Below are 22,171 nucleotides of genomic sequence, written 5' to 3'. Positions count from 1 at the left end.
GAGGACTTGAATTCGCTTTTGTGGCCAAACTCAAATAGCCAACCATAGCCACTTCATATTTTACAAGTAAATTAGCAGGACCCATGCATTCTTTCATCTCACTGTGAATGATGTGCACAGTGCTAGGAACTGCACTCTTGCAAGGTCTGTCCCTGCAGATTTGTTTAATAAGTGCAAAAGAGCCCTTTTCAATATCAGAGGTGGGCCTAGGGCCCTAGGATATGCAAATCTGAGTTTCACCTGATGTGGGGTGACCAAGTGAAGGAGAAGGAACTAAGAATGAGATGGGCTGATGGAGAGATGCATTAGAAATGATCTATAGAAGCATTGCCTATTTTCTGAGTGGAGGCCATAAAGAAGCTTTACCGAGAATTGAGATTGGGACAGATGCATACTCTTCCAAGAAGCACCTTAATTACTCGTTTCCTTCTTTTCTAAAACATAATGTGCATTTCCATGTATGTGAACGGTTAGGGCATTTCCTATACAAATGAGCCTCAATTCTGGAGATGCAAGAAATTTTAGTAATAGTGAGGCAGCAGGCAGTGTGTCAACTGTCAAGTTCTAGAATTCTGCATCCAGAGAGTAGCTACTAGCCACAAATGGCTATTGAAATTAAAATTTTAATTAATTAAAATTGCATACCATTAAACATTCAGTTCCCTTCTCACTCTAGCCACATTTTAAGATCTCAGTGTCTGTATGTGGCTGATGGCTACTATATTGGACAGTGGAAATAAAGAACATTTCCATCAAATAAAGAACTTCCATCAGGAAGTTTTATTAAACAGCGCAGTTCTAGAAGCTACTCACCAAAAGTTATTTATTTTCCTGAATTGCTATTCACACCTGAAAGGCCTGAGATTTATCAGAGGATGTAGACTCATCCTTTATCTCTTGCTATTTATTTAGTTAAGTGCTTATTCAGGAAAAACCACCAGTAACACACCAAATCTTTATCAGGAAATAGTAATAATAATCCAAATCCAATAGGAATTAGGTAATGTGATTATAACAACCCCTCCTTCCAAGTTTTATCGTGGCCAGAAACAATGTTGAAGAGTTCTTTTAAGTAAAATTCTAGAGATTTCCTTTCAGTTTGTGCCTCAGGCTGAGTGTTTTATTTAGTGTTTTGCTTGTAACTGTTCTACTTCCAAAACATTAAAGTTCTTGAGGGCATGGATTGTGACTCGACTTCTAATGTATCCCCCTAATATGCTTCCACCAGGACTTCTACCTAGAGTTATGCAGGTTGTCATGCCTCTGGGCTGTGATGAACAACCTGAACAGCCATTCTCAATGTCTTGCCTGCAGAAATGTTCAATATGGCTTTGCTGTCAGACAGAGCTGGGTTCATCTGCTGGCTCTGAGCCCTGGCTGACTCTTGGGGGCAGAACACCAGTATTTCAATCTCATTGCAAAGATGTGAGTCAGAATACATAGCCCTTCCCATAATGCCTGGCACAGAGTTGCTAAACATTGAATGACAGTTAATAACATTCAATAAATATTTCCCCAAGGGTATTTTGGTTTTTTTGTTTTGTTTTGTTTTGTTTTGTTTTACTAGTTTTCATTTGTGACTTTTTTCCTCTTTTATGTTAATCTTTCTTAGGGGGAAGAATATCACTGATCATCTTAATTATGATGTAAACCTGTTTTTACTATATTGTAACCATCATCTAAAATGTTAGCAACATCAGGGCTGGAGCTTTGTTCTGTTCTCTGTTGTTCCCAGCTCCAAGAATAGTGCCTGACACATGATAGGCACTCAACAAATACTTTTTGAATGAGAAAACAGAAGTTGCCAGGTTTGGGCAAAAAGCAAGTCATTATTATCCCTCTTACAAAAATGTTGTAAAAAATACATAACGTAAAATTTATCAGTTTAGCCATTTTTAAGTGTACAAATTCAGTGACATTAATTACATTCACAGTGTTGTCCAACCATCACCATAGGCATTTCCAGAACTTTTTCCATCATCCCCATTGAAACTCTGTATCCAGTAAACATGAATTCCAAATTCTCCCTTCATCTCAGGCTCTAGTAACCTCTATTTTACTTTCTGTCTCAATGAATTTCCATATTCTAACTACTCCATGTTAGTAGAATCATACAACGGTTGTCTTTTTTGTGTCTGGTTTATTTCACTTAATGTAATGTTTTCAAAATTCACCCATGTGGCATATTTCAAAATTTCATTCCTTTGTAAGGTGGGATAACACTCCATTGTGCACTATCTACCACATTTTGTTTACCCATTCATCTATTGATATCTTCCCTCTGTTACAGCTCTTCAAATTCATCAACTTTAACAGGACCATGAGTCAGCTCTCCACAACCATGTCTCGGTGTGCCAAAGACCTCCTTGGCTTTGCAATTATGTTCTTCATTATTTTCTTAGCGTATGCTCAGTTGGCATACCTTGTCTTTGGCACTCAGGTTGATGACTTCAGTACTTTCCAAGAGTGTATGTAAGTATATATGGAATTAAAAAGAAAAATTTAATCAGAGATATACTGCCTTCTGAAGGATAAATCTTCATGGTTGCTATTTAACCAGTAAGTATTTTAAAATAGTTATTTAAAAATAAGAATTTATCTTTGCCAGAAGCAATCACCCACCAGTGCAAACACAGCAATGCATAATGCTGATAAACTTAAGATAGCAGCTCTAAAGTAATAAGGCATAGTAGAACAGCTATAGTAAACCAATACTATTACAAAGACAGAGGTCTTCCCAGCACCAAATGCAGATGGTAGCTTTTAGGAGACATTTACCTATATTGTCATTGTTATTTAATACTGTTGCCGAATATTTTAAACTTGGAGTTATTTTCTAAGAAAAAAAAATAGTGTTTTTAATATTCTAAGAGAAACTCAAACCAGTACAGGAATTTTCAGTCTTTCAGTCTTTTTCCAAAGTTCTCAAATATAATATTAAGACTAAAAAACAACAACAACAACAACAACAAACCAGTATTAGATTTCCATGCCATTTAGAAAGGAGTTAATTAGGAAAGGAGAAGAGCATTATGATCACAGAAGTTAATAGGGTTCTTATGGTTTGTCTCCCTCTTAATCATAGGAACAAATTGAGGGTTCCTGGAGGGGAGGGAGATGGGAAGAGGGGGTAAATGGTGATGGACATTAAAAAGGACACATGATGTAATGAGCACTGGGTGTTATATAAAACTGATGAATCACTGACCTCTATCTCTGAAACTAATAATACATTATATGTTAATTAATTGAATTTAAATTTTAAAAAATCAACTCATTTAAAAAATATATTTAGGGCAGCCCCGGTGGCGCAGCGGTTTAGCGCCGCCTGCAGCCCAGGGCGTGATCCTGGAGACCCTGGATCGAGTCCCATGTCGGGCTCCCTGCATGGAGCCTGCTTCTCCCTCTGCCTGTGTCTCTGCCTCTCATTCTCTCTCTGTGTTTCTATGAATAAATAAATAAAATCTTTAAAAAAAAAAAAATAATAAAAAAAAAAAATATATTTAAAAAAAGAGGCTAATGGGCTTTGTACAGGAGAACACCTAATTAACGTCACTGATGGAAGTCAGGAATGGAAATGATTTTACTGATTAAGATCCAACATTGGCAAACACATGGCTAGTCAATACCACTTTGAGTGCATGTGAGGATATTGGATCTTTGAATGCATATAATTTTAGCTATCCTTCAAATATTTTTTTAAGATTTTATTTATTTATTCATGGGAGACACACAGAGAGAGGCAGAGACATAGGCAGAGGGAGAAATAGGTTCCCTGCAAGGAGCCTGCTGCAGGACTCGATCCCGGACCCCGGGATCATGCTCTGAGCCAAAGGCAGATGCTCAACTGCTGAGCCACCCAGGCATCCCTCAAGTCTTTTTTTAACGAGGTTTTAAATTCAGAACCAGGGTGACTGTTGTGAAGTTTAGAATTGCCATGTTTTAGCCAGATTATGTGTTAAATCCTTATAGCTGATTGCTTTATGTCACCTAGTAATAATATTTTCTTTTTAACCAAATGGAAATAACATATTTAGCATGAAAGTATATTATTTTTATTCCAGAGGCTTCAATTGGTCATATAATAGCAAGAGTTTTCCAAAGGGATTGACAATTTTTTATTTGGCAGCTATCTACACTGATTTTTTTTAAAAAGTCCAAAAATGTGAAATCATCTTTAAGAAATGTTACAACAATGCTGGACATTCTTTGTTTTTGTATTGTGGTGTTTGTTTTGTTTTGTTTTTATAGTTTCACTCAATTCCGTATCATTTTGGGTGATATCAACTTCGCAGAGATTGAGGAAGCCAATCGAGTTTTGGGACCAATTTATTTCACTACATTTGTGTTCTTTATGTTCTTCATTCTTTTGGTATGTACACTTTTGTTTATAGTGAGGTGATTTAAACTTCATAAATCACTATCATAAAATCACCATCTTCCTTTTTCTCTCACTAGAGTCCTTACCATTTTTTAAAATACCTATGAAAAACTATAGATCTAAAAGATTTATTTTATTTTACTTCTCTTTGATTCACTTTTAAGTCTTCACCAAGTAACTTTTCCATGGTGTTTCGTTTATCCATATATATGTGTCTGTTCAATGCAAAAAAAAAATAATAAATTAGATCACATGCAAATTTTTAAAGTCACCTAAAATAGTGCTTTGCCGAAAAAGTAGAATGCTTACATATTTACATGCTTTTTTAACACAGATGTCAGCAGTTTCATATCACTTGCTAGCATGACTTTTCATTCCTCTTTTCCTTCTTTTCTTTAAAAAAAATAGGAACTGACAAAGCAAGCTAGATCCAGGATGTCAAGAGTGATATTTGAGTGAATCATTGCTTGTGAAGATTAAGATATTTTGCTTTCACTTACTCATATTTAACACTCATATTTAACACATTTAACTACTTACAAAGATATTCAAATTTTATATTTAAAAGTAAATGTAAGGGCACCTGTATGGCTCTACTCAGTTAAACAGCTAACTCTTTATTTCAGCTCAGATTAAGATCTCAGGATTGTGAGATCAAGCCCTGTGTCAGGCTCCACACTCAGCACATACTTGAGATTCTCTTTCTCCCAACCCCTGCTCTCACACTCTAAATAAATAAATAGATAGATAAAAATAAAATAAAGCTAGATCTATCAATGAGTGGAAATTGCTTTAAAAATTACTTTCATAGGGGCCCCCTGGGTGGCTCAGTGGTTTAGTGCCTGCCTTCAGCCCAGGGCATGATCCTGGAGACCCGGGATCGAGTCCCACATTGGGCTCCCTGCATGAAGCCTGCTTCTCCCTCTTCCTGTGTCTCTGCCTCTCTCTCTCTGTGCCTCTCATGAATAAATAAATAAAATCTTTAAAAAAATTACTTTCAAAAATAATTTTTCATTCTCTTAATTTAGTAAAAATTAACATTTTTAACATTTTGACCCTAAGTGAATTAATATTTTTTAAAAAGCATTTTGTTCTTCATCTTAACATTTACACATTTACTTGTTTACTGAGAAACTATTCAATTAAGTTAGCTTAACCTAGGCAGTGGGTATTTTTTATATAAACACTAATACTTAAGTTTTCCTTATATCAGTCATCATCTTAAGAAAACAACAAAATTGCCTTCATTTTCAATAGATTTAAAAGTTCCTTTGTGTAAAGTTCAGTAATTCAGTGTAATATCCCCAAAGTTGGTACAGGTATTTAGTAGTTATATATATGGTATTTGTAGATTGAGTATAAGATCTACTTTAGTAGTATTGAAAGAGTCAGGTATATCATGCAAGTCCATTTGTATCTTATATGTATGTATCATTAGTTTTATTGGGTTTTCTTAAGGACTTATTTATTTTAGAAAGAAATAGAGAGTACAAGGAGGGGGGAGGGCAAAGGGGAGAGAGAATCACAGAGCTCCATGTAGGACTCGATCTCATGACCCTGAGATCATGACCTGAGCCAAAACCAAGTCAAACGCTCAACTGACTAAGCCACCCAGACACCCTGTATCATTAGTTTTAAAGTTAAGCCTCTCCTATTTCTGTTTCCTATCATATATTAAGGAAAACAAAGAGGGAATTCTAAGCCTTGTTCATCTCTAATATTGGTAGTACTTTGGATTGTGGAGCCTCTGAATCATGAATCTCTACTAAGAAAACAAAAACCAGGAATTGAGAGTTCTGTAGCAGACCCATTAGTTAACTACAGGTCACCTCAGTTTTCTTTGTATATTAATCTGCTGAATGAGGGATATACTTGCAGCAATTGACATGGTCAAAGGTATATTTATTTGAATGTTGGTTTCCAGTAGGCAGTGCCCTGAGATTACTCAGTTGTTTCAGCAAATCAATCAATAGAACATGAAAAGAAGCTTTTAGCTTCTGTCTTTATACTAAAATCATTTTTTGTGCTATTACACAAAAAGAAATTGGTCCCCCTGCACCCCATAGAGAGAGAAGAGGAGACTACTATCATTATAAACTTTTCTTTAGAGAAATGACAAGCCAAGTGCAGGGTTTGCCACTTTTCTGACATGACTGCCAGGTGGTTTATTTACTGCCCTGACTTTATTTTTTTATTATTTTTTCTGTTTTTAAAGATTTTATTTATTTATGTAGAGCAAGAGAGAATGCACTCAAGTGGGGGGAGGAGTAGAGAGACAGGAAGAGAGAGAATCCCAAGCAGACCTGATCTCATGACCCTAAGATCATGACCTGAGCTGAAATCAAGAGTCAGACACTTAACCAACTGAGCCACCCATGTGCCTGCCCCAGCTTTAAAAGAAGCCATAGTGATGTGAGGTGGTCCAACTTAGCCGGGAAAGAAAAGCTCATCATCACCAGGGAAAGATGTCCGATTACACAATTAAGTGAACCTTCTGAGACAGGGTGAAGAGGAGGAGGAGCTTCCTCTCCCCACATCCTCAGTAGTCTTTCTCAGGCACTTTTAATTTTTTTAACTCTCTTCACAGGACCCACACATTAATCCTACAACTAAGATATTTGCAGGCATTAGCTACCAGCCATTTGGAAACTTAAAAAGAGAACATTAATTGCCTGGGTTGGGAGGGAGACACTTAGACATGTTACTCCACCTGCTCTTGGAATTGAGCATTAATCCAGGAACTTACATGCGTTTTATTTTTTATTTTCATTTCTGCTACAGAATCTTAAATAGTATTCCTCCTTAATTTGTAGCAATTTAGTAGACTATTAAAATAATAGAGTTCTCATTTGTTCATTCTCCAGTCATTTAGTACTATTAGATAGTATTTACTGAACTACTATATTCCGGGCAAGGTGCTATGTACTGGGGATACAGTGGTAAGGAAAATAAGACTAGCCCTGCCCTCAGGGAGATTCTACAAACTTGTGGGGAAAACAGACATAATCAAATACATAATTCTATAGTCAGAAACCTTAGCTATATGCCAAGAAAGGAACAGTGAAGAAAGAGTGTGTTAAAGAAAGACCTGATCTATTGGGTATGGTGTTTCAAGAAAATCTGTCAGGAACAGGTGTTGGAAATATAAACCATTGCCTGGGGAGGGGAAAGTTAGGAAAATGAACTAACCATTACTGAATAATAATAGCTATAAGTTATGTAGCACTTACCATGCATAAGGGCCTGTCCTAAGCACTTGACGTAGATTACCTTATTAATTCTTATAACAGATCTGTAGGGGAGGAACTGTTACTTCTCCCATTTTATTAATGCAAGAACAAATATATTTCAAAATAAAGATTAGAACATTTAAACAGTGTAGTTTTGGACGTGCTAATACTAAAACTCAAGTGTCCTTGACTCTAAAGTCTGTCTTTTTCTCTAAGCTGCTCTTGACTATCCTCTGTGAAACCTACTGAATTCCCATTGGCAGAAATCTTTTTAACTCTTCAAAATATGTTCTGTGAATCTCAAATAATGTTATATAACAATATTTGGAAGAAGCATAGAATTCCACTTGTCTATATTGACTGTTGAAATTTGAAGAGCTATGGAAAGTTCTACACTTCTAATTAATTTCTGTCAAATAAAAAAAGTATAGAGAACATAGACAAGCAAAAATAATGAAATAAAATAATCCCACCATCCATAGGTAATACATCAGTATTTTGTTGTATTGCATTCTTGTCTCTTTTTGCAAAATGTATCACAATATATGGTTTGTAAGTAAGAAAACATATTGCATTTTCCCTTGGTATGACTTAATGGAAAAAATAATTTTCTCAGAGAGTATAGTCACAAAACTATTAATTTACAACTCATTAAGACATCAGATTGTTTAAAAAAATGAACAAAAATCTTATGTCAAATTTTGGATTGATGTCTCAGAAGTATATTTAGGTTTCTTCTTTAATCTCAACTTTCCTTTGATTTACAAACAGAATATGTTTTTGGCCATCATCAATGATACTTACTCTGAAGTTAAATCTGATCTGGCCCAGCAGAAAGCTGAAATGGAACTCTCAGATCTTATCAGAAAGGTATGACAAGCCCTGATTCTCAGAATTATTTTATTTTCTACATAAAATGGGCATTGTTTCAGCTAGATTTCCACATCAACACTGATGCATTATAATTGTTTAAAATAAAGAATAGATTTCTACATTTCAGGAATAATTTAAATGTTCTCTGTCTTAGAGCTAGAGATGGGTATACTGCTAGCTTGGACTTCAATTCCGGGAATTCTTTCATGCCCTAGAATTAAATTCTCAACAATCTCTTTTAGCTCTTAAGAGCTGAGCTGCTGGTTTTACCTTTACTTGTTTTGGGGACACCTCTGGTTGACTGTCACTTGCAGATCCAGAGTTCAGAATAAACTGGAAGGGAAGAATACAAAGACATTTACACTTTTTCTATCTCAAATACAATTTTAAGAAAGAAAAACAAATTTAGAAGCAAATGTTTTGTAGTTCTTCCTTTATCCTTGACCTTCCAGGGAAGTTTTAAAATAATCAAAGAAAAAAGGCCACGGAGGAAGGCCACAGCCTAAGGGCCTGAGAACTTTCACTTACTTTCTTCTCAGGAAGTTATTAAATAAATGGAAGGGCTTGGACAGGAAAGTTGGGCAGCTTTGTTCTACCCAATGTGACTTCTTTATTTGGTTTAAAGTGTGAAACTTAAGCAACAACAAGTAACTTCACCTAAAGTAGACAGCTTGTTCTCTGATGTCATTTTGCTAAATATCAGTGGCTCCTTGATTGTGTGATCTTTTTCTGTTGGTTCAAGTCCTAAGACTGTTGTCTGTGAATCATGTTGCAACAGAGAACTTCTTAAAGTCTCTTTGATGGGACCTAAGATTTGTGTTGTCCTGAATTTTGCAACACAGTTTATTACATGTTAGTAAATCTCCCAGATGTATACAAGCAGTCCTGACTTTGCACTTTGGTTCTGATATGCGCAGATTTCAATTATTTCAGTTAAATAACATAAACCTCTCTCGACACAGCTCACATTTCATTTGTCACAGTATCTTGACTATAAATAATAGTATAAAGTACAAACTTCTGATTGTCACAGAACATTTCAGTTATCACAGTATACTAACTGTAATAGCATAATACAAACTTCACTGCTAGCTCTTCAGTCTACAAATCATTAAGTAACAGTAATCATAATCAGTGAGCTATAGTCACTTCTTACAAAGCCTGGGATAGGTCACTGAGCATCTGCTGCCCAGTTCAGGCTCCAGATAAGTAGTTGCATTGCTTCTGTATCTCCCTGTGAGAAAACCACATGACATTTTACAAGAATGCATACCTGACAGGGAGAATGGTCCAGCAAAGATGAAAGCAGGGCAAAGAAACAACAAATGAGAACACTGAAAGTAAAATTCAAAACAAATATAACATTTCTAGAATAGGTAGCTGGCCATGGGAAAGTTGACACTGCTACCCTTCAAGATCTTGAACATCTGGAACATCTGTGGAAAGAAAGATAGGCAAAGACTTGCCTTAGTGAAGACAAATTTATCAACATGAATGAGGGTAGTGGTTGTGATGAAAAGGCTGACAGTGTCTCTGAGGAAGTGATGCTGGCAAAGAATGTCACATTAAAGGAACACCTGGAGATATTTTGCAACACTGAAAGTGCAAAGGATAAAATGTTGGGAGCTGATCCATATTAAGAAAGGATTTTTTAAAAAGGATTGTGAAAGCTCCTCAAGACGTGGAAAAAGGCTTCCATAGTAGCACTGTTCAAACTACTCTGGATAAATTTTTTACAAAGAAATGAAACCTTTTAATTTTTAGTGTTTCTAATATTTTAAATTTCAGTGTACCAAATAAATATTCATTTTACTGTTTTTTTTTATTTTTCCTATAAATTTATAACTAGTACCAAGGGAGTTTTTAATGCTTTGATAAAAAGTTGGGGTTCTTTAAAGTTTATTTATTTAAGTAATTTCTACACCCAATGTGGGGCTCAAACTCATGACCTTGAGATCAAGAGTCACATGCTTTTCTGAGCCAGCCAGGTGCCTCTGATCAAATGTTTTAAAAATCATGGAGCCATCATGATTTTTCCTGTTGATCATTAACATCACTTTGCACAGTTCGATCTTGCCTGGTCAGTTTCACAGTCCTGCACTACCAGGTAAAGCAAGATTTATGTTAGTAGTTACTAGTATAAATGCATGCTAAAGCACATGCAAAAAAACAGAATAAACTAAATCAGATCTTTTCTTTTCAACAGGGCTACCATAAAGCCTTAGTCAAACTAAAACTGAAAAAAAATACTGTGGATGACATTTCTGAGAGTCTGAGGCAAGGAGGAGGCAAGTTAAACTTTGATGAACTTCGACAAGATCTCAAAGGGTGAGAATCACACTCTCTGAGGCCCTGGGAAATTCCTACATAAAGATAAGTTCTTGATAATAAGAATATTTCTGGCCCAAGCACCCATTTTTTTTTTCCAGAGTGTCTTTCTAGAACATATTGTAAGAGGAGGGCTGGCCCTGATTCCATAATTTCTCCTTTTTCCCTGCATTTTGATGTCTCTGTATTTGCGTTGGACCATGCACTTGAGTGATCTCATCTGTAACCTCTCAATAATTTCAGGAAGGGCCATACAGATGCAGAGATCGAGGCAATATTCACAAAATATGACCAAGATGGAGATCAAGAACTGACTGAACACGAACATCAGCAGATGAGAGATGACTTGGAAAAAGAGAGGGTGGGTCTAGTTTAGGAGAACATGATTTCATTCAGCCCTTGGTGTTTCAGGCAAGATGCTAAGTAGTGGATTGCTGAGAGTCTCTGTCTTCCTGCCTCTTTCTCTGTCTCTCTTTCTCAGTCAATTTATGGAGCAGTGCCTAGCATATTCCAAAAAAGATATATAGCGTAATAATATGTAAAAATATAGTAGGTTGGCACAAATGTAAAAAATCAAAATGAGAAAAATAAGGTAAACAAAAAATGAAATATAAAACTAGACTATGAAGCTAAGAATGCATCCCATAAAAATACATATATGCTTGTTAAAGACTGACCTACAAATTTGGTCCTAAGCTTTCTGGTCATCAGCTTGAAAAGGAAAGCCTAGTAGTTATGTACTTCACAGTGTCCATGAGAGGGAAGAAGACTCCTCAGGAGATATAAAGTTAATTCCTCTACAGATTAACATTTATAATAACACAAAACTAGCAGCTGCCTTCCATTTGAATAGTTATGATGAAATGGTCTTTTATAATCAAAAAGGATCATTAAAAGCTTTAACATTAACTTTAAAAATAAATGGTTAAACAAACCAAAAAATATCCATGGTAATTAAGGTATAGAGAATACAGGTGAAAACTATATACAAAAATCCCTTTTCTAGAAGGAGATGTTATACAACAGTGGTTTCTAAACTCCACAGAACGGTGCCAGTGAGTGGGAAACTTTGCCAGGTATAGTGAAATATGAACAAGAAGACAGTGAGTAAAATCACATCACACCATGTTTAGTCAAAATTTCTAAGATATCCTTCCCACTTTGTAGATATTCAATGTGTTATCTTTTATGAAAAGGTGATAATATATTTCTCCATTTACTTTGTTATATTTTTAATTTTTTTAAACTTTTATTTATCCATTCATGAGAGACACAGAGAGGGAGAGCCATAGGCAGAGGGAGAAGCAGGCTCCCTGCGGCCTGATGTGGGACTTGATCCGAGGACCATGGGATCAAAACCTGAGCCAAAGGCAGACACTCAAGCACTGAGCCACCCAGGCACCCCTTTTTTGTTATATTTTTAATGTTCTTTTTTGTCCAAACAAGTTAGCAGTTCCTTGCTGGTCAATATGTTTGGAAAATGTGCAAGCCCCTAAAATGTCAAAGGGTGGGAAGCACAGTCTGTTGTTAAATGGTCCATGCCCGGTTCCCATTTGCCCGAGGCCCAGTGAAGCTCCGCAGGGACTGGGTGTTCTCACTCCTCACTTGGTGATCCCATGTGTTGCAGGAGGACCTGGATCTAGATCACAGCTCCTTACCACGACCCCTGAGTAGCCGAAGTTTCCCACGAAGCCTGGATGACTCCGAGGAGGATGATGATGAAGACAGTGGGCATAGCTCCAGAAGGAGGGGAAGTATCTCCAGTGGAGTTTCTTATGAAGAGTTTCAAGTGTAAGTACAAAAGAATTGACAGAATCTGGGCTGACAAGTTCAAATGAGACCAAGCAGCTTCTACCTCTCGCAATTTGATCCTTTCCATTACTAGTCATCAACTCTTGTTTTATGGCTTTTAATGGTGTTTTTTCCTTTTGATTAAAGTAATACGTTCCTTATAGGAAAGTTAGCAAATAAAGAAAAATAAAGAAAACCTTAAAATCTCCTCTGTTCCCACTAAACCAAAATGCCAATTAACATTTTGGTGTTTGTATCTCCATTTACATGTGTTTACTTTGTTTTATATTTTTAAGGCCTAGCACATGGTGTGTCCTAAAGGATGTTCCATGTGCACCTGAGAAGAATGTATGTTCTGCTGTTAAGTGGAGTGTTCTTTAGGTGTTTATTAGATCTAGTTGGTTTATAGTCTTACTCAAATCTATTTCCTGTTGTTCTGCCTTTTGTTCTATCTACTTTTGGAAGTGGGGTATTAAAGTCTCCAACCATTATTATTGAATTGTCTGTTCCTTCATTTCTGTATGGTTTTACTTTGTGTATTTTGGGACTCTGCTGTTAGGTGTATACATGTTTATAATTGGTATATCTTCCTAATAGATTGACCCTGTTTTCATCCTAAAATGTCTTACTTTATCTCTAGTAATATTTTTTTTGTTTTAAAGTCTTTTTTTGTCTGATATTACTATAGCAACTCCAGCTTTCTTATTGTTGCTTTTTGCGAGATACATCTTTTCCATTCTTTCACTTCCAGCCTATTTGTGTCTTTGAATCTCAAGTGTGCTACCTTATAGTGACAGCATATAGTTGGATCTGGTCTTTTTATCCAGTCTGATTGTCTTTGCCTTTTGTTTTGTGTTTTGTGGGGTTTTTTTTAAGATTTTATTTATTCATGAGAGACAGAGAGAGCAGCAGAGATGTAGGCAGAGGGAGAAGCAGGCTCCATGAAGGGAGCCCGATCTGGGACTCAATCCTGGGACTCTGGGATCACATCCTAAGCTGAAGGCAGATGCTCAACCAGAACCACCCAGGCATCCCTTGTCTTTGCCTTTTGAATTTTACTTTCATTTACATTTAACATTAACCATTGATACAGTTGGACTTCTATCTACCATTTTATTTTCCATTTTCTTTTTTTTTTTAATTTTTATTTATGATAGTCACACAGAATGAGAGAGGGAGGCAGAGACATAGGCAGAGGGAGAAGCAGGTTTCATGCACTGGGAGCCCGACGTGGGATTCGATCCCGGGTCTCCAGGATCGCGCCCTGGGCCAAAGGCAGGCGCCAAACCCTGCGCCACCCAGGGATCCCTATTTTCCATTTTCTATAGGCCTCATGTCTTTTTCTCCTTTATTGCTTTCTTTAATGTGAATATTTTCTAATGTAACATTTTAATTCCTTTAATTCCTTTTCTCTCACTACATTTTTCAGTTATTTTTTTAGTGGTTGCTCTAGGACTTAACATATACAATCAATTCATCAGAATCTACCTCAGGTTAATATAATTAACTTAGTGCAAGGAAATACAGAAATATCATTCCTATCTAACTCTTTTAACTCCATTATTATACCCATTTATCCATATATGTCATGAATCCAGTACCACATTGTTATAATTATCACTTCATGTAATTTTATGTCTCTTAAAAGAGCTGAAACAAGAAAGAAGAGAAAGGATTATTTATTGAATTTGGCATATTCTTTTTCTTATTTACCATTTCTGGCTCTCTACATTTGTTCCTGTTCATTCAAGCTACCATTTGGTGTCATTTCCATATGCCAATACAACTTTGATCTTACCCGCCTCCTTTGCCCTATTATTGTCAAATATATTATTACATTTCTATATGTTATAGGCCCAACAATACAATTATATACACATTGTCTTACACAGTTGCTTTTTTAAATCAGTTAAGAGAAAAAAATGAAAAGAAATAGGCATTTGTACTGTCTTTTACAGTTACATAATAACATGTACCAGTGCTCTTTATTTTTTCATGTGGATTCTAATTACTGTCTGGATAACTTGCTTTTAGCCTGAAGAACTTCCTTTAGTGTTCTTCTAAAGCAGTCTGGGGCACCTGGATGGCTCAGTCAGTTGAGCACCTGCCTTGGATTCAGGTAATGAGCCTGGGGTCCTGGGATCCAGCCCCGCATGGGGTTCCCTGCTCAGCAGGGAGTCTGCTTCTCGCTCTGCCCCTCCCCCTAGCTCATGCTCTCTTTCTTTCTCTCACTCTCAAATAAATAAGTAAAATCTTTAAAAATAAAAATAAAAAACAAAGCAGGCCTGCTAGCATAAATTCTGTTTTTCTTTATCTGGGAATATTCTTATTTCCCCTTCATTTTCTTCTTGTCTCCACTTTCTGTTGAGAAGACAGCTCTTAATATTACTCAAGTTCCTTTGTTTATCAGTGATGGGTCACTTTTCTCTTGCAACTTTCAAAATTTTGTTTGTCTTTGTCTCTCAGTATTTTGACCATGATCTGTCTGGATATGGATCTCTTTGCAGTTATCCTGGTTGGAGTTCATTCATTAAGCTGCTGGGATTTGTAATATTTTCATCAAATTTAGGAAGGTTTCAACTATCATGTCTTCAAATATTTTTTTTGCCACTTTCCTTTCCCTCTGGGACACCTATGTATGCTGGGGTACTTACTGGTAACCCACATTTTTCTTCCCTCTTTTTTTTCCTCTCTGCTCTTCAGATTGTATAGTTTCTGTCCATCTGTCTTCAAGTGTGCTGATCTTTCTTTTGACAGCTCAGATCTACTGAGAACCCCTTAATAACTTTTTTGTTTCATTTATTGTAGTTTCCAACTCCAGAATTTCTCTTTGGTTCTTTGAAATAATCTGTATCTCTTTATATGGATATTTTCTGATGAGTGTAACCATACTGTCCTATATTTCTTTAAGCATGATTTCCTTTAGTTATTTGAATATATTTAGTTCTTTGAATATATAGTTACTTTGAGTTTTTTGTCTGCTAAATCTATCTGGGCCCTCTCAAAGGCAGTTTCTGTTGCCTGCTTTTTCTCTGTATATTATGGATCACATTTTTTCCTGTGTGTGTGTGTGTCAATTTTTTATTGAAAACTGGAGATGTTAAATAAATATTATAGCAATTTAGGATGCAAATTTTCTTCCTCCCCGACCCCCAGGCTTGTTCTGTTTGCTGTTTGTATGCTTGTTTTTCACTGAAGTCTATTTCCCCCACATTGTGAAGCCTCTGATGTTGCTTCTCAGAGGATACAGCCAGGACCACTCCAATCATTTTGAAAAGACAGTGCTTTTAACAGGGCTCTCCGGGTCTTTCCCTGATCTCTCCGTGAAGTCTTCTGCCTCTGTGGTTATCACTTCCACCTCTTAGGTTGCACTAATTGTTGGTTGATTGGTCTATTGTTTTCAGTAATGCCTTGGGATATAAATTGTTCCACACTCTGATCCAGTTCAGTGCAAGGTCCTTTGCAGGGGTAGTTTGTTGTTGTTTTTAAGACTTTTATTTATTTATTTGACAGAGAGAGAGAAAAAATGAGTACCAGCAGGGTGAGTGGCAGGCAGAGTGAGGAAGAGAAGCAGACTCCCAAGGGAAGCCTGATGCAGGGCCAGGTCCCAAGACCCTGGGGTCATGACTTGAGCCGAAGGCAGTTGTTTAACTAACTGAGCCACCCAGGCACCCCATGCAGGGGTATTTTCGAAGCCAGTCTTTAGCAGACTTCTGAGCTGTCTCTTTTCCTGGTTCTTTCTGATAAACTAGCTGATAAACAGTTACCTTTTTGATCTCCCGAGGTGACCAACCTCATCTTAACTGCTTATCACTACAATCTCCATTGTTTTGAGGAGCATTCTTAAGCTTAACACTTTGTTCCAAATAAAACCAGTTCCCTTGTGGGGAGCTCTGGAGCTCTCTGTTCTATGGCCTGACACTCTCCCTGAGCAAAGCCTCTGTGCCACTGCATCAGAGGTAGGGATGGAGACAGTGGTCTGCTTCCCCAAGTGATACTCCTGTTTCATGAATAAGACACTGCGCTGGGATGACAGCCTTCGGTCCTTTCAGCTTTTCCTCTCCTGGCATTGAAACGCCACCTTACAGTTGGCAGTTGGGTGGAAGAAGAGAGCCTCATATGTTTTAGCTATGCTTGCCTGGATTAGATCCTCTTCAACATGAATTCGAAGATGGAGGTGTGGAGATGGAGGCATAGAGATGAGAAACTCAGCAGCCTGCCCCTTCCTGGGAGATACCGTAGCCCCCCACTAGGAGCTGAAAGGAGTGGGAGCCCTGTGTTCATTGCTGAACCCAACTGAAGTGGCATTTCTGTCACACTGAGCTGGGGGAGACAGAGAAGGAGCAGACTGTAGCTCACATGACACAGACTCACTCTTCTTACTGAAGTTCAGTGGATTTTCTTAAATAAATGCTTCTTGGGCAGCCCGGGTGGCTCGGTGGTTTAGCGCCATCTTCGGCCCAGGGCCTGATCGTGGAAGCCGGGGATTGAGTCCCATATCGGCTCCCTGCATGGAGCCTGCTTCTCCCTCTGCCTGTGTCTCTGCCTCTCTCTCTCTCTGTGTCTCTCATGAATAAATAATAATAAATAAATAAATAAATAAATAAATAAATAAATACTTCTTCATTAAGCATTAAGCACATCTTCTTAAGCAGATTTTGAAAAAAAATTAAATAATTTTCAACGGTTATGTTTGTTTCTCTGGGGACAGTGCCTACAGAGCCCTCATGTCACCATTCCAGAAATTGTCTCCTATTTCTGTTTTTAAAGCATTTACATAATTCTTTTATTCAAAATAATGGAATCATTAGTGAACAGTGTTTTCTAACTATTTACTTAATATATTGTGAACATTACTGTTTCATTAAATAATTCTGTCACCATATAATTTCCGATGTCTCCCTTGGAATTACATTGTATAGATGAACAATAACATATTTGAATAATTTTCTGTTAATTATGTAATGTAACCATTTTTCTTAAGATTTTATTTCTTTTTTTGAGAGAGAGTGAGCATGAGCAGGGGGAGGGGCAGAGTGAGAGAGAGAAGCCAACTTCCTGCTGAGCAGGGAGCCTGACAGGATGCTTAATTCCAAGACCCCAGGGTCATAACCTGAGCCGAAGGCAGACATTTAACCAACTGAGCCACCCAGGTGCCCCTAATGTAACTATTTTTCAATGAACCACTATTAATAAGCAGAACTCTAATGAATATGCTGGTAGCCCCCCAAAAATCACACATATACATATTTCCTTTAGAAATGTTTCAAAAATTGGAAGATCTGAATAAAAGCTAAGCATACATTTTTTTAAGACTTTTTTTTTTAAGATTTTATTTATTTATTCATGAAAGACACAGAGAGAGAGAGGTAGAGACATAGGCAGAGGGAGAAGCAGGCTCCTGATGTGGGACTCGAACCTGGGACTCTGGGATCATGCCCTTAGCCATAGGCAGATGCTAAACTCCTGAGCCACCCAGGCATCCCCCCATTTTTAAGACTTCTAATACAATATTGACTTGCAGAAAAGTTGTGCCAGTTAGCATTCTCATCAGCAATATATGAGTTTATTGCTAAAGTTTGAGACTACTTTGAAAGTATTTCAGATTATCGTTTTGTTTAAGAAAAAAAAAAATCTTAGCACCTCCACTTGAAAAGCCACCTGGACTGAAAAGGGAGCCAACTGTACAAAGTAGCTTTGACCCTCTCACCTGTGGTTTTCCACAGCCTGGTGAGACGAGTGGACCGCATGGAGCACTCCATTGGCAGCATTGTGTCCAAGATTGATGCTGTGATTGTGAAGCTGGAAATCATGGAGCGGGCCAAACTGAAGAGAAGAGAAGTGTTGGGAAGACTACTGGATGGGGTGGCAGAGGTAAGTGGTCATCTGACACAGAAACACTGACTCAGTAAAATATCAGGGTTGTCATATTTTGTAACCTTTAATTTGAGAGGTTTTTTGAGATGTCTCTGTAACTACAGACAGTACAGTCAGATGATAATCTGAAGGTGTTACTTTCTTAATACTGTATGCACTTCTGCCTTCACTGAATTGTAGAATCAAACAAAAACGCTATTCCAATAGCTCAGAGAATTGCTATATGTGCTATAAATCACCAGTGTCACTTTTTTTAAAGATTTTTTTATTCATGAGAGACACAGAGAGAGGCAGAGACAGAGGCAGAGGGAGAAGGAGGCTCCCCATGGGGAGCCCGATATGGGACTCGATCCCAGGACCCTAGAATCATACTGTGAGCCAAAGCAGATGCTCAACCACTAAGCCATCCAGGCATCCCTCACCATTGTCACTTAATGACAGGTTATTTGGCTCCTTAATTTCCCAGAGCCGCTTCTAAGTACAAAAGTATGCATCCCCCTACCACCAACATTGTGGTCTCTTTTTCCTTTATTAGGATGAAAGACTGGGTCGAGACAGCGAAATCCACAGGGAGCAGATGGAACGGCTAGTACGGGAAGAGCTGGAACGCTGGGAATCCGATGACGCAGCTTCCCAGATAAGTCACGGTTTAGGCACACCCATGGGACTAAATGGTCAACCTCGCCCCAGAAGCTCCCGCCCTTCTTCCTCCCAGTCTACAGAAGGAATGGAAGGTGCAGGTGCAAACGGGAGTTCCAATATCCACGTCTAGGATGTGTGTTAGTATGTGTCCCTAATAGGAGAGAAAGGGGCTGTCCTGAATTGCCATACCAAGTACGCTATTTATATGCCCTGACCACCATATGATGCTGATCTTTGTGACCAACTGTTAATTCTTCTGCACTTTAATTTATTTTAGATAAACTCTGCCCATGGATCAAAGATTTTTTCTTTCTCATGTAAGAAATCTAGGTGTAAATATTGAATATAGAAAAAAAGTCTTTGTAAAGTATATGGAGTGGTATGCCCACTGGCTAACCATGGATGAGTCTTCTCAGCTGACAATGAAGTAGCCTTTAAAGCAAGGAGAGAACTGTTGAAAGGCTTCTGAGTTTTATTTCCCATCACAAAAATCAGTATTGTCATTTTTGCCAGTGTGTGAAGGGAAAGTTAGGGGCATTCCTTCCCACTCAGGCTTAGCTCATGGACGTAATATATAGCTTTCTTTTAAGAAAGGAGACTTTTATTTCAACTACCTTCCTGGGGTAAACTTTTCTAAAAGATGAGCTGGAAAAGAACTCCAAACCATAGAATGGGTATGTAGTCATTATGCTAGAATTTGTATGAATGGTTAAGATAAATGTTGAATAATGTGCTTTTTGTTTGTTTTTGTATCCTATCTAACATCTGGGAATAACTGTTTCACTTATCCACACTACTTTTGCTCTGAGCTGCATGAAACCATCAAAGGTTGATTGTGGTTAAAAAGTCATCTCTAACCATAACATCAGAAAATCGGAAGGAGCCCTATCACTAAGTTTGATTTATCCTAACAATTAGTTTAGTATAAAGATTTGTCCATATATTCTCTTCCCAGGTGGCTCAACTTATTTACAGCTGATTTTAATGTTGTAACTAATCTGGGAAGGCCAATTTACTAAATGTTTTAAGTATCTAGTGAAGGTTTTAACTCAGCAAATATGTTCATTTTACACAAAAATTTAAAGAAGTTTAGAAATTTATATATAAATATTATAAAACTAAAGTTTGAGTTTTATGCTGTTTGGGGATATAGAACTCAAATACCTTTTTTTATTAATAATTAGGGAGAGGGAGGGGCAAAAGGAGAAGAAGAGAGAATCTTAAGTAGGCTCCATGCTCAGCACAGAGCCCAACGCGTCGCTTATTCTCCTGATGTGGATGATCATGACCTGAGCCAAAATCAAGAGTTGGACACTTAACCAACTGAGCCACCCAGGCACCCTGAACTCAAATACTCTTACTCTTGCATTTCAAACCTAGAATTTATAATCTAAATGGAGCTCAGCCTAGTGAAAAGGAGTTTTTGGTATTGAAAATTCACTCATTATCAGAATGTATCAGCCAAAGTTTGAGTTTACAGCAGGTTTTTTTTTTTTTTTCATTAGGAGAGGGTATCACCAAATTTATGGAGAAGAAATCTATTCTCAATAAAAAATAAAGATCTTATTTTCAAAAGTATTGAATGAGATAACCTTTTAAGACCTAATGGGACAAGCAAAAGAATGCAATGCTAATGGATTAACTCCAACTCTGAGAACAATAGAAGAGAGGCCTGTGTTTCAGTGCTTTGTTTTGAATTCACATCTTGTTTATGTAATTGATAGAATATGTCAATCAAATCTTCAATGAAAATATGACCAAACAAACCTTTTTAAGCTGGCTTCTACAGAAGTGATACACATTGAGTTTCTTTAATAGTATCTCTCATGGCTTTATTTCCATCTTTACTTTCTTTTGAATATGCTACACAAAGTTCTTTATTACTAGGTACTAAAGTATGCATTCCGGGGGTATTGAGTGTATGTATTTATGTATGTGTACCATGTTGTTACATGTAAACAAACTTCAATTTGAAGTGCAGCCATTATGTGGTATCCATGTGTATTGACCATGTGCCATATATCAATTATGGTCACTAGAGAATCTTTTTATATATCTACTGTTATACTGTTTCTCATTTCACCTATAAGATTTAATTCTTTCTTTTTACCCATAAGTTACATTTTTTTTCTCTTTAGTCATTCCCTTCCCATCCCTCTCCTATCATTTTCCCCTCTGTATTTGTATTATTAAGAGGGTGTTACATATGTAAGTCTCTCGACAATCGAGAATTTCATTAATATGTAAAAATGAGCACTTTACTTCTCAATAAAGACTTGGTATAATAACAGATGTGATAGTTGTCTGTTTCCTAAGTAGAAGCAGCTGGGTAATTTGTATGATGAGACTAATTAGTAAAGGCTTAGACCTTGAAATAGACATCTTTTTTTATGTCCAACAGACATATGATTGACATACATTACTTCTGCAGTATGTAACCTTTAGGTTATTCTGATGATTGTGAAGTACTTCCTGCTGTATAGCCACCACATTTTACTTACACATTTCTATAGTGAATAGCTGGCTTTAACATTTCTGTTATTTCAAAATCTTTGAACATAATTCTCTCATTGGCTTTTCATGAGTTCCTCTACGGGTATGTAACAGGAGTCAGAGTGCTGACTGTCAGGTCTATACATTTTTTTTTAAGATTTTATTTATTTATTTTATGGAGAGTGCATGAGCAGGGAGGAAGGGCAGAGATAAAGGGAGAGAGGCTCTCAAGCAGACTCCACACTGAGCATGGAAGCCAAGCCAATGCAGCGCTCTATCCCAGAACCCTGAGATTGTGACCTGAGTTGAAATAAAAAATAGGATGCCTGCCTGAGCCACCGAAACGCCCCTATAAATATTTAATTTTATTCAGAACTGTCAGACTGCCCTCCGGAATGACTGCACCAGTCTACAGTTCCATTACATGCATGAGATTACCAGTTTCATGCATACCCTCACCAACATCAGTACCATCCAACTTCCTACTTTGTTAATGGCATAGTCTTAAAAGTAAGGTCTCATTTTATTTTGCATTTCTTGAATTCCGAATTCCTAA

General features: G+C 37.2%; 1 protein-coding gene across 1 annotated transcript in view; it reads left to right on the top strand.

Annotated features, from left to right (window-relative positions):
• PKD2 (polycystin 2, transient receptor potential cation channel) overlaps window positions 1-21,410 on the top strand; it is a 54,741-nt gene extending 33,331 nt beyond the window's left edge. The window contains exons 8-15 of the mRNA XM_055313000.1: window positions 2,291-2,472; window positions 4,252-4,372; window positions 8,383-8,481; window positions 10,691-10,812; window positions 11,056-11,173; window positions 12,440-12,603; window positions 18,330-18,477; window positions 19,016-21,410. Of these exons, the coding sequence (XP_055168975.1) occupies window positions 2,291-2,472; window positions 4,252-4,372; window positions 8,383-8,481; window positions 10,691-10,812; window positions 11,056-11,173; window positions 12,440-12,603; window positions 18,330-18,477; window positions 19,016-19,252 (1,191 nt within the window). The 3' untranslated portion in view covers window positions 19,253-21,410. The remainder of the gene's footprint in view (window positions 1-2,290; window positions 2,473-4,251; window positions 4,373-8,382; window positions 8,482-10,690; window positions 10,813-11,055; window positions 11,174-12,439; window positions 12,604-18,329; window positions 18,478-19,015) is intronic.
• Window positions 21,411-22,171: the final 761 nt, after the last annotated feature.

Source organism: Nyctereutes procyonoides, unplaced genomic scaffold (assembly GCF_905146905.1).
Source record: "Nyctereutes procyonoides isolate TBG_1078 unplaced genomic scaffold, NYPRO_anot_genome, whole genome shotgun sequence".
NCBI classification, from domain to species: Eukaryota; Metazoa; Chordata; class Mammalia; order Carnivora; family Canidae; genus Nyctereutes; species Nyctereutes procyonoides.
The sequence above is the reverse complement of the archived record's forward strand: the minus strand, read 5'-3'. Positions and strand labels throughout refer to the sequence as shown.